This window comes from Manihot esculenta, chromosome 12 (genome assembly GCF_001659605.2).
Source record: "Manihot esculenta cultivar AM560-2 chromosome 12, M.esculenta_v8, whole genome shotgun sequence".
Lineage (NCBI taxonomy): Eukaryota > Viridiplantae > Streptophyta > Magnoliopsida > Malpighiales > Euphorbiaceae > Manihot > Manihot esculenta.
Window position 1 is genome coordinate 4,023,374 of NC_035172.2, and position 13,041 is coordinate 4,036,414.

Sequence of the window (13,041 nt, forward strand, 5' to 3'; positions counted from 1 at the left end):
CAGCGGATATATATTTAATATAAAATTTATATAATATTATATTTTCAATTAAGAATTATAATAAAATTTTTAGCATTAATAAAAATTATCTTTAAAATAATATTAATTTTTATTATTTATTACATACAATAAAATTAGAAATTGATTATTTTATGCATTTGATTTCTACCTATTTTTGTTGCCAAATATTATTAATAGTAGATTCTTATTACTAAATTTGTTAGTAAAAATTTGTTAATCCATATTATTAGCAATAAATCTTTAATTTTTTTTCACGTGCATGGCATGCTATTTATATTTTTTGCACATTCATTATTTATTTTTATATATATATGTTTCTATTAATTTTATATATAATGTATTATCTTGTCGATTAAATTTAGTTTTTTTATATTATCATACCGAATAATCATGATTCGTATTTTACATATAATTAAAGTTAATTAAAAAATTATCACAAAATCAAATTAAAGATATATTACTTTAGTTAATTTTATTATTATAATTAAAATATTATACATATGATATTACAAAGATTCTTCAAATTTACTATGGAAAGATCAATTGTTCTTTAGAGTGATATTTACAAATAGCATTAGTATAGTTAGATGAATTTAGTGTTCGTAGAAGTTACGATATTAGAAAGTATCAAATTTACTTATATTTTTAAATTATTAGAAAGTATTAAACTGACTTCTGTTTTTAAATTATTAGTTATTATATGTGAAATAAATTTATAAATTTTATATAATACTATTCAGTATCATTTAAATTTCCTTATCATAGAAAATCAAGATAACAATAGTATTTATATTGCAAATTAATTTATATTTATAGCAAGTTTCTTATATGTATATATTATGATATTATGATATTATAATATTTGAATGGATATTATAGTAAAATTTTATTTGAATTGATTTTTACTGTAGGATTGAATTTTGTATAACTTATTTTTTGTACTAATTTATTATATTTGCGGCATGAATATTTTATTGAATAAAGATGTTTTTATTAAAAAAAATTAATTTAAATCAATCAAAATAAATATTTATTTGTTGATACAATAAAATTTAACATTTATTTTATTCAACAGGATAACGATGATTTTTCTTTCTTTTTTTAGTTTAAACATTTTTATGAAAAAAATATCAATATAACAATAATTATTATCTTATTATAATAGTGAATAAAGACACTGTAGCGGATCATACTTTTATATGTATTATTAAATATATTGGCTAAAAATATAAAATTATTAAATATATAAGAGTATATTTAGAAATCACCATGCTCTTTTTTCACTTTTATATGTATTATTTTAAAAAAAAAACTATTATTTTATTTTTTTATTATAAAAAATTTATTAATTGATTTATTAATTTAATAATTAAATATTTAAAAATTATAATTATTTTATAATTTATAAAATTGAAAATTTATATTATAAAAATTATATAATAAAATATTTAATAGTTAAAATTAATAAAAAATTAATTAATATATTTTTTAAAATTTTAAAAACAATTTAATATATTTTTTAAAATTAGAAGGTTAATAATAAATATTTGTATACTACAAAGTAAATAGTAATTAATAATTATTTCTTTGTTTTCCTAAGTCGAGCTCGTTTATTGCTCACGCGAAACGTAAACGCGAGCACCTAAAAACCTCCGTGCTCCGTTAGCAAACGGCACTTGGAGGAAACAACCTCCACTGGCTCGGAAGAGTAAAAGGAATCAAACGACGGCGATATTGCGGAAAAAGCCCGGAAGTGCGCCATACAAAAAGAGCCGGCTTTGGGTTAAAAAAGAAAAATTAACGGAAGCGGCCAAGCTGCCGTTCCACGCGACTTCTCTCTGCCTCACCTCCTAATAAAAACGCTCTTCTTCAAGCGCTGATAATGACGTGCCCCTCGTTCTCGTTACCCGAAAGCTACAGCTGCAGCTGCGTCCCTCAGCTCCCGTAGCTGTTAGTTACAGATATTCTATTCCATTCTAGAGAGAGAAATAAACAAGAGAGTTATATTTCACACCCGAAATCTAGACATAGAAAAAGCAAGAAGCATCAAAAGGCAAAGAAAAAAAAAATAGACAAACCTCCGTAATCTCAAAGCTATTAGAGAGAGAGACAGATGATGAACATGCGTTTTTGTATATAAATATGTATAGAAACAGAATTTGAGAATCGTAAATCGTCGTGAATGCGATTTTTTCCTTGAGAAGGTATTGATTCGATTGAAGGAGGAGTTGTTAATAGCGCCATCGAAGAATGCTGTTTTTTGGTCTTGATTTTTCCCAATTATGTATAGTCTGCTGTTGCTGGATCTGATTTGTTATGCCAATTCATGTCTCTTATGTTTTTGTCGATTTGTTTATGGTGAATTTCGTCGTGTTTGGAGCAATCGGTTTGAATGGAGAATCTAGCAGATCGGCGAGATCTGTTTTTGTATTTATGACTTCTGTTTTATAAATCTCTGAGATTTTGTTTCCTTCTTTGATCCAGATTTGACTTGAATTGCAGATATATTGAACTTTAAACGAGAATGCAAGGTAAAGTTTATGCGTAAGCTAGCAAAGCTTGAGATGAGGAGAATGTAATTTGCACGTCTGTGTAAAGTGTTTGATATGGTTGTAGGGGAAGCGATTTCGATTCAGGAGAATGAGAGGGCTAAAAGTGCGGATCTGGAGAATTCTGAGGAAGGGAAACGAAGAACTAGATGCAGGTCTCTGAAGAAAAAGGCAATGAGTGCATCTACGAGGCTCACTCATAGCCTCAGGAAGCGCGGCAAGCGGGTGGCGGATTGCCGCTACGCGGCGATTTCAGTCAATGATGTTCGGGACGCAGAGGAGGAAGCGGCTGTAAATGTGTTTCGCCAGGCATTGATTGAAAAAGATTTGCTTCCGTCTCAGCACGACGATTATCACACTTTATTGAGGTAATTCAACCGTTTCTGTGATAGCATTTGATATGCAATTTCGTATTAGATGTTTTCTGATAAGCTAGTCAGATTGTTGTTCCCTGGAAGCAACAATGTGTGAAGGATGGCATTGAAACTTTGCTGACTTCGGAAGTGATCAGTTTGGAACTATGAACTATGGTTTTCACAGTTATGACTTGTTAATCCAGAGGATGGTGTTGGTGCATGAGTTGAAATATAGTCTGCTTGATTAATTAGAGAAGACTTTGGAGAATTTACTAAGATTGCCAATAATCCAGTTGTGTTGGAGATTTGTCAACTTAGCTTAGGGCTCTTACTGCACGAACATTTAACTAATTAAATCTGGTAAAATTGCGGATCTACCAAGGTTGTCATATAATGTGCATCATGTATATATTTGGATGCTGCCACATGCTTTGGTATATGGTATCAAAATCCAAGAACTAGCTCCTTCTCGTTCCTGCCATTATTCAAGAAGCTTTTATTGTCTCAAGCAATTTCAAAACCGTAGGACAATTCTGTTACAACTATTTCTATGTACATCTTTTTCTCCAGAAAACTACAATTCTACTAAATTGCAGAATTGAATTTCCTTTATTGCAGGTTTCTAAAGGCTCGAAAATTTGACCTCGAGAAAACACTGTTGATGTGGTCACAAATGCTCAACTGGAGGAGAGAGCAGGGAATAGATTCTATCATACAGGTAAAATTTATTGTTGCAGTATCATTTTCTTCCTTTTGACGAGTATATTTGTCATGGAAAAAAAAAATTAAAATGGTCAGAGAAAAATGTCTGATGCATGAGATCAAGTCTTACCTGAGATGAAGGATGACCTTAGGCATAAGGTGCTTGCTTTCTTGGTGGAATTAAAACTTGTAGTTGCTTCAGAAAGTTTTGTACTGCAGTACCCCCCTTTTATTTTACTAACAACTAACTGATGGTGTTACATGCTGTTGCTTGGTTAGGATTTTATATATGATGAATATGAAGAGGTTCAGCAATATTACCCTCATGGTTACCATGGTGTAGACAAAGAGGGTCGACCTGTTTATATAGAAAGACTTGGCAAAATTGAACCTAGCAAGCTAATGAGTGTCACCACAGTGGATCGGTTTCTAAAATATCATGTTCAGGGATTTGAGAAGACTTTTGCTGAGAAATTTTTTGCATGTTCTATTGCAGCCAAGAGGCATATAGATTCCACTGTAACAATATTGGATGTGCATGGTCTGGTAATTTTCAGAGTCTGCAATAGTACTTATTGCAATTCCACATATTAATGGATCCCTTCTTAGCTGTTGTTCCTTGACTTTTTACTGGTTCTGCAGAATTGGATGAGTTTTGGAAAGGTTGCACATGATCTAGTTATGCGTATGCAGAAGATTGATGGTGACAACTATCCTGAGGTGGTTAATTATTAAAGTGAAACTAAATTGAAGGATTGCCTGAGTTACTGGTGTATATAGTTGATGATCACTTACCTCTTTCTTAACAGACATTGCATCAGATGTTCATTGTAAATGCTGGTAGTGGATTCAAACTGCTATGGAACACAGCAAAAAGTTTTCTTGATCCAAAGACTACTGCAAAAATAAATGTACGAGGCCTTTTTAATTCATTTCTTTTGCTATACAAAATTATCTGAACTAATACTAAATCATTCTTATCTGGTGCCACAGGTTTTAGGCAATAAGTTCCAAAATAAGTTGTTAGAAGTTATTGACTCAAGGTTTGTATTTTTTTTCTTTTGGCATGTTGGTGCAATATGCCAATATCAAATATTTAATTACAGGTGGAATGTTTTCTAACTAATGCTACAACTTCCTTGGGCATTTTCTTGCAAAGCAGCCAATTGCCAGAATTCCTTGGTGGATCTTGTTCATGCGCAAATGAAGGCGGTTGTCTTAGGTCTGACAAGGGGCCCTGGAATGATCCAGAAATAATGAAAGTATGATCCTTACCTGTGTCAACTGTCAAGCATAAATTGAACCTATTCAATTGGCAGCACTGCTCTTTAATAAATATTGATGTTTTTAAAATGGTGCACTTTCAATTTTGCATTAATATTTTATTATTGTCGTGAATGCAAACTCAAGTAATGCACTTTACTTACAGCTGGTACATGCTGGAGAAGCAATGTGCTTGAGGAAAATGAAGAGTTTTTCTGATGAAGATGATTTTGAAATCATGCCTTTTTCCTCTAAGGTGAGCTGCAGAACAATTCTCTTACTTCAATTATCATTTGTTATCTTCTGCATATATATAGGTATATGATGCTTCTTTATGCAGGTTTCCAGAAGTGAAACATCTTCTGATAATTCAGGCTTAGATATAAAGCCAGGTACATCAGGCTTCATCCAACAAATGCCACTTTCTGAGGAAGTAAGTTTCTAGATGTTGATTTTGGGTTTCTCAAATTCTTAATGCTAATTGTGATGGGACTTTTGGATCAATAACTTCATCCATAAATGGGCAATGATGCTATTTACGTGTTGATTGGTACTGTTTCATTTTCTTTTTATTTGGATCGGTTTAATTTATTTGATTTCAGTCTGAATTTGTTTGAAAATTATGGTTTAACTTACAGTTAAATGATGTGACAACACCTTTGGACGTGTTGGTATCTTGAGTACCATTTTTCTGTCCACTATATTAAGCAATCATTTTAGCATATAATTGTTGAACACTTTGCTGTGCTTCTATATTATACTAGGGAACGAGGGGTGATCCTGCTTCTACCTGCAGCCTGATCGAACACATTCCAGCAAGAGTTGAAGACTCTAGTTCTATAAGTAGGTGAACTGACGAATTTCCTTTTGATTAAACTTCCCTAAAAGATTTTGTTGGTCCACATTAAAAAGATAAAATCATGATAATCTCTGTCATTTCTTTTACCTTTTCAAACATTTATAAGCTCTTTTGTGATTCTTTTACCTTTTTTTACATATTCCTTCTTTGAGCAAGCATTTTGATATTCATGATATGATCTCCTCCCACAGATGATTCAACCAATGGTGTCAGTACAACAATGGTGCAGAAGAAGTTCATTCCCCATCTAACAACTTTTGTAATTCAATTCATGCTCAAATTGTTAGCATGGGCATATCTTCTTGTACCAGTGGTGGGGAGACTTTTTGCAGCACGACATGCAGATAGACAATTACCTGACCGACATAATCCACCATTGGCAGAGTCAAATTCTCAAGGGCAGCAGATCTCACAGGAAATAAAAGAGGACACACTCCAGCCATGCTGGCAGAGGTTGCAACATATAGAGACAATGGTAAATGAGCTGGTTAACAAACGTGCCAAAATTCCTCCCGAGAAAGAGGACATGCTTCTTGAATCATTGAGTCGTATTAAATCTATAGAACATGATCTACAGAAGACGAAGAGAGTAAGACATCTGATCTAATATCTTCATTTTTCCTCAAAACATGGGATTATTCTGAAATTTATGGCACGAGCAGAATCATTGCTTTTGTCTAGATAGTTAAATATTGGCTGTCAAAACTAAACTTTACTTTTGCAGGCTCTGCTTGCAACTGCATCAAAACAGGTGGAGCTTGCCGAGTCATTTGAAAATCTAAAAGAGAGTGCCTTAGCAGTAAGTTCCCAAAATTCATTACAGGCGGCTGTTCGTTCAACACGAGATGGAAAGTTAGCATTCTTTATTAAAAAAAAAAAAAAAGAAAAACATGGGTAGATAGAGCCAGGGAACTTAATTTTTCAGGTTTTTGGGTGCATGGGAAAGTAAGCATGTGCTACAGCAATAAAAGCCTGCACATAGTTGTAGTAGAGTCATATATGCATCATTTTATAATCTTGGCCCCCCAACTCCCAAAAATAAAAATAAGTGAGAAACATATGTTTCAAATGTTGTAGCATTTGATTCCTGGCTGCTGATTTTCTAAAATTACACCATCCGTGTCAAATTTCAAGAAAGGAAAACCCCTTTGACAGAAACATGGGAATTATTGAAAAAGTAAAAGACCTGAGAATTTGTATACACTGGCTTAGCCTCATTATCCTTTTGTCACGCTGGATAAGTTTCCAGAATCCAGAATTTCATATCACGGGTTTCCTAGATGAGAAAATGCATTTGTTATAAGATAGGTTACTAGATAAGACAATATGTGAATGCTGATTATTTCACGACTTTGCCCAATTGCAGGGAGTGAACTCATGTTGGCCAAGAAATTGCAGAACCTTTTCCCCAGATAGATGAGATGTATTTCTTTCAAAAACAAGTTTGTTGATGTTATTGCAGAATGCCCCTGTGATTCTTGAGCTTCACTCATAACCAGATACAAAGTAGCTCAGTAAATTCAAAGGAATTAGCCATTCTAGGTATCACTTTCGTTTGATTCTGGATCATACATCTATCTTTTTCAACTTCAGAAGCGTGAACTCGTTTCTTTTTCTTTTTCCCTCAGGTCCTTACCCTGCACAGATAATATCTCACTCTTCACCTGGCCATGGATTTTAAGATATTTCGGACGGCATGGCGGTGAGCATGACACACCTGTATGGTATTCCTCATGTGTCTGTACATAGCAAACATCTTTTGTTCTCCTTATTTTTTGTTTCTCAGTCTGAAAATGGTAACCACATTGATATTCAAAACTAAATTCTCATTTCAGAAGAGAGCTTTACTAGAAAATTTTATGAGTTGAGGCGATTTTAATGCACTATTCACTGTTTCAGCATTAATTTGTGCATTAGCTATTGACATGGATAGCAGTTTGTCATGTAATGATTTACTGTTCCCAAGGATGTCTCCCTATGCTACATTATATATTACATCATTCCTACTCCCAAAAGAAAAAATACATATGATGACAATAATAAAGTCTCTTTTGAAAAAAAAAAAAGACAATAATAAATTCTTAATTTCAAATTAATTGAGTTAGATCATATAGATTCTTTTTTCACCATTTAATTATGTTAGACACTAATTCCACATCAATATTTAAAATTTACAATTCCTCTAATTGCCCTTCGCTCCAATCGCTTTAGGTCTCCCCTTTACCCCATATTAACTTATCATAGTTCTAATTAGTATTTGATGCTTTACATTTGATATAACCAAACATTTTGTAATTTTATAAAATCTAGTGTTATTTATGAATTCATGAATTTGAATAAATGAATTTGGATTTGGATAAATACTTGTTTGGAAAGCTTAAAAATATGAATACAGATTCAATATATTCACACTTTCAAAAGGATCTGAAATAACAATAGTATGTTATTTGAAATTTAACTGAACCTAAAAAACACTCGTTAAAAAGTCATCTCTATTTCCGGTTTAAAAAAAAAAAGGTCATCTCTCTTTGAAATTTAAAATTTTTTTTGCTAATCGAATAAAATATTATTATTTAAAGTGGTCTGAAATTTCAAACTTAAACTATCATTGACGCGATTATCAATAATTATTTTCTTTTTCAAAAGGTAAAATTCATTAAAATTAGAATTATAACACCATGACTTGAAGATTTTTGGCTAAGGAGGCAGAATAATGAAGCAGCGGCATGGGACCACCAATCTCTCAGTTGCCGGTGAAGAAATTTCGGACGCTCTAAAAAGCACAGATCCAGGAAGACCTCCTTATACAAATAGAACAATGAACTGAAGCCCTAAGAGGTTCCCCATTTCTAGAATCGAATTCAAAACAGTAGATACAAGGAATCTCAAGGCAAACACACGAAGGAAGCCAAACCTTGAAGGACTCCGAGCACTCAAAAGTTGCCTGAATGAGCTAGAAATTGACGAGGCCATCCTCGCAACTCTTGAAGTGCCAGGCTAATAGAACTTACAACAATAAAGTAAAGTGTGATGGACATAAAACTCTTCACTTCAGTTGAATTTTGAGGATTGCCTTGAAAACATGTATACCTAATATACAACTCTAAGACATACTAATCTCTAAAATAATCCCTCTATCCGGATCAAGACACCTAAATATGGTAGGATTTACCAATTCTCACTATTGCAGCACCCGGAGGAGTTGAGGGAAAACTCATGCTTCAAGTAAAGGAAAAAAAAAAAACCACCCCTACATGAAAGGGGCGGAGGAACCACATAAACCGACGTACTAATAGATATTTGCTATAAAAAAAAAAAAAAGAAAAAGAAATTTGATAAAGTTTTCTCTATTTAAAACAAATAGAGAGAGAGATTATTTTTTTTAACCTCCAAATAATAGATGGGATAGCTCAAAACACAATAATCGAAGTTCATTTTAAAAGATAAGTCCATAGAAAGCAAATATTCCTCAAGTAAAGTTTAGTAATTATATCAATAGCAGTTTTATTACATATTCCTGATATACAACTTCAAAATAAAAACCATCAAACTAAGAGCTAAAAGACAAAAAAGGTGTAACAAGAGATAATATTTGGAAGATTCAAACTTAATCATGGAACAAAAGGCATCCACCCTTAGATTCCGCACGCTCTACTCATGGAGTTGTTCAAGATTCTCAGGGGTTTCTCGCGCTTTGCTTGGCTTCTCTTCATCTTTGCTAAACACCATTCATTTCGCACTTTTGGATAGGTCTTTGGTCTCTGGACTCTATACTCCGAACCCTTCACCTTTTATTTTTTTATAAACATTTTTGCCCAATAGAATTTTATTTATAAGCAATACAAACATGTTCCATTATTTATTTAAAGTAATATCATAAAAAAATCTACTTAATAAATTATAAACTATTTTTTCATCGAATCAGTCCAATCGCATTGTATCACTAATTCAGTAGTCAAATGCTTGCTTGTTGTGCATAAAATCTTTATCAGTGTTCAAACTCTTTTAATCTCATTTTAAAAATAAAAATAAAAACATAAAAAATACCAAAATAACAAAATAAAATAATTAGGTTTCCAAAATATTAGTTTTTGCCACTCCATTAGTTTTTGCTCTGACATGAATGTAGTCTTTAGGAGGTTCAGGAGGCTTTGAGTTGTTGTTCTTGGCTTGTTTCTCATCTCCATCCTTCTGCTCTTCCTCTGCTTTAACAGCAGATTTTTCATTTCCATTCCCTTCATTTAGCTTGATCTCTTGAAATGAGAGTATAAGACAATAAATTAAATTGAATTCAATCATTTTTTGTCTCACGTAAGTATTTTAAGTATAAATTTGATTAGTTAAACTAATAGATAGCTTGCTAAGATGAAACACAGCAATTTTACAATATTTCTAGGCATTATTGGTCAAGAAAGAAGAGCTGTAGGACAACAATGGAGAGAAAATTTTAGTGGAGATGGGAGATTGAGGGGAGGTAATTATGGAGGGTGGTTGTTTCATAAATGCCAATTGGGTCTTTAAGTTTGGCATTGTCTGCTACTATACTTTTCTCCTGTTGTTCTTCTGAACTATGGATATCTCAAATTTAGGCAGTTGTTACTTGAACACCTAAAAAAGTTATGAGTGTAGGTGAAATCCATTGGTTCCAGAGGAATGCAACTAGATACTCGTGCACTTGTGGTCTGACCAGTAAGGATTGTGATCTATTCTTCAGAAATGATTGAAAGTTTTACTTATGAAGAACATTTTTTACCCCTCACCATAATTAGATTTTTTGTTGCATGTTTTTCAGTATGCTTTCCAAAGTTATAAATTTGTCTAGCCTTAAGTGTAATGAATAATTCATCCTATGGAAATATTGCACATATTTAAGTATAAATGTATAACTTAATTTATCAGTAAATCAAAGGGTAAGCTTAAGGGTCATAATTATCATGACAATTTAATCTATTCTTTTATCTGTGCTAAATTAACATATAGTTTAGCTAAATCGGTTGGTTTGCTTGTACTTTGTTGAACAGCCTCTTATATACTTAAGGTTGTGCACACCATAATAGCAAAACTGATTTTAACTTCACTGCATTTTTAGTTAGAAATTATAAAAGTAGAGCTATATGTAGATATCTCTCTTGTTATGGAGATCTGTTTAAAAGATGAAGATATAGAAAATGTGTCACTTGGAAGTCCTGTTTCCTTTAGTTCTAGATTATGTTGCGATGGATAATGCTTTATGAGCATTTAATTATAATTTATCAAGTATTACAAAAAGAAAATACTATATAATTTTTCATTAGCAATTAATTATAAATTTTGACATTTTGAATCGATTAGTTGGATCGAAATTTTTATTATATTTCTTTTATATTTTTTTAAAATGAAATATGATATTTTTTAAATTTATTTAAACGTGTTTATCACCTAACTAAGTTTATGAGTGTATATTATATTGTTAAAATTTTAATGAGTGATAAAAAAATATTAAAATTATTTAATATAATATATTAATAATTAATAAAAATTTTAAACACCGAATTCCACTTTCATTAATTTATTTTTAAATTGTTAATAATAATAATATGAATATGAATTATTAATATTTTAATCATCTTAATCATTACTTTGTACTTTCATTTTTTTAACAAAAAAACCCATTTCGATTAACTAACATAAATAATATATAATAAAAATAGAATTTTTTCATTATTAACTCAAGTTTTTAATATTAAACATAAAATTTTAAAATTTTATTATATGACGTGATTTATATATTTCAATATTTTTCTCTCATAAATTATAAATATTTCATTTTTGTAAATTTTTATATATTTAATCTTCTTTTTTAAAATAAATTTAGACAATAGTTTTTCAAATCATTCTCCTTTGCTCTGTTATTTTAAATAGATTCAAAGTTTTTAATTTTTTTACTTAATTATTGAAAATTAATATGTTAATGATAATATTTTATATAAAAATTATTTTTTTTTAAAGAAAAAGTAAGTGCATTTTAAAAATTTAAAAAACTGCTTACATGGAAGCCTTAGCCAATCGATCTGGACTTTTTCTTGATCCAAATCAAAATGCTAACCCATTGGGAAAGTCCAACCGGAATATTACATCTCGGGTAGCTCCGGGTCCACTTAACCTCCCACAAGAAACCAAGCTTAGCTGGCAACACTTCAAAAAACCACCGCCACCTCCGCCGCAGCCGTCACTACCGGCACCACTCAGCCCAAATTACAAAAAGCTAATCCTTCTCCACCACCTCATTCTGCAAAACCTAATCCTCACTTCCACAGGGTCCACACTTTCCCATCTCCTTCTCCACCACTGCCACCAGAATCACCATCACAGTCACCGCCAAGAAACAATCCACCAAATCCAAGCTTATCAGGAAAAATGGTATTCGTTAAAACGATGACAGCTTAATACAACTACCCTGCAAAAAACTGTCATTCACTGCCGCCGCAAGAGGGAGAAGGTCCCGCGAGGAGAGACAGCGGGTCTCTTTCATCGGCGCCTGTTCATGGCAGTATTTTGACCTCATGGAATCATTGGAACGGGGATAGATGTCTATCTCTACACGGCCTTTGGCTCCAAATGATGGTGGTGAGGAAGATGATGAAGACAATGAGGCAGCGGCAGCGAAAGACAAGGAGGAAGAAGAAGAAGAGCTGGAAATTATATACTGTAAAAAGCCACCATCGCCAATAGGTTTGCAGGGGATAATCCTGGGTTCTTGCGAGAGCCGGTGAATAAGATGAAAAGAGAGGAGGGAATTGGGATTGGCAGGGGATATAAGGGCATTTGCAGAGAGAATAAAGAGGATGGAGAAGGAAAGGATAGAGACGATTTTAGATACGCAGGGGAAATTGGTTTGTATGATCTCAGCGCAGGAGGACTTGGAGATGGAGCAACAATTTTGAAAGGTTCAGTGCTTTTCTTTACTTCTTTTAGCAATCAATTCATTGGTTTTGCTTCTTTATGTTAGGATAGAGTCCTTTAGCTGCAATTAGCTTTTCATTAGGTTGAGAAATCAAAATTTGATTCCATCAGATTGTCTACAATTAGTTTGACAAAAAAACACACTTCAGAACCGTGTCTCCAATTAAATATGTCTCCGTCAATGTTTGATGGAATCTCCACCATATGAATAAGATTTGTTTGTCCGGTCAGATGGAACTCCGACCAGTTAGTGCTAGAAATAGTTGTGAATCTGTTTTATGGTTCTCAATGTTTATTTCTCTGGATATTGTGTTCAAACTTAATTTGTCTGCTCCAGGATATGATACCT

At 32.2% G+C, this 13,041-nt stretch overlaps 1 protein-coding gene across 8 annotated transcripts; it reads left to right on the plus strand.

The window, feature by feature from the left end:
* The first annotated feature begins 1,635 nt into the window (after positions 1-1,635).
* LOC110628414 (phosphatidylinositol/phosphatidylcholine transfer protein SFH9) lies at positions 1,636-7,651 on the plus strand. Of its 8 annotated transcripts, none has more exons than XM_021775064.2 (16): positions 1,636-2,225; positions 2,524-2,552; positions 2,638-2,938; positions 3,545-3,644; positions 3,908-4,174; positions 4,271-4,348; positions 4,438-4,539; positions 4,622-4,671; positions 4,791-4,890; positions 5,058-5,147; positions 5,232-5,324; positions 5,656-5,734; positions 5,942-6,339; positions 6,475-6,549; positions 7,117-7,292; positions 7,379-7,651. In XM_021775064.2, the coding sequence occupies exons 2-15, from the start codon at positions 2,546-2,548 to the stop codon at positions 7,168-7,170; spliced, it is 1,794 nt and encodes a 597-aa protein (XP_021630756.1). In that variant the 5' UTR covers positions 1,636-2,225; positions 2,524-2,545; the 3' UTR covers positions 7,171-7,292; positions 7,379-7,651. The 8 variants fall into 8 exon arrangements, with proteins under 8 accessions (XP_021630756.1, XP_021630754.1, XP_021630750.1 ...); XM_021775062.2 differs by having other exon boundaries at positions 1,636-1,971; positions 2,506-2,552; XM_021775061.2 differs by having other exon boundaries at positions 1,637-2,225; positions 2,506-2,552.
* The last annotated feature ends 5,390 nt before the right edge of the window (positions 7,652-13,041 follow it).

Excerpts from the sequence above, each read along its gene's own strand:
- LOC110628414 (XM_021775057.2), top strand. The coding sequence starts at position 2,628 with ATGGTTGTAGGGGAAGCGATTTCGATTCAGGAGAATGAGAGGGCTAAA. Across the intron at positions 2,939-3,544 it reads GATTATCACACTTTATTGAG|GTTTCTAAAGGCTCGAAAAT; the intron begins GTAATTCAACCG and ends CCTTTATTGCAG. Across the intron at positions 5,735-5,941 it reads TGAAGACTCTAGTTCTATAA|ATGATTCAACCAATGGTGTC; the intron begins GTAGGTGAACTG and ends CTCCTCCCACAG.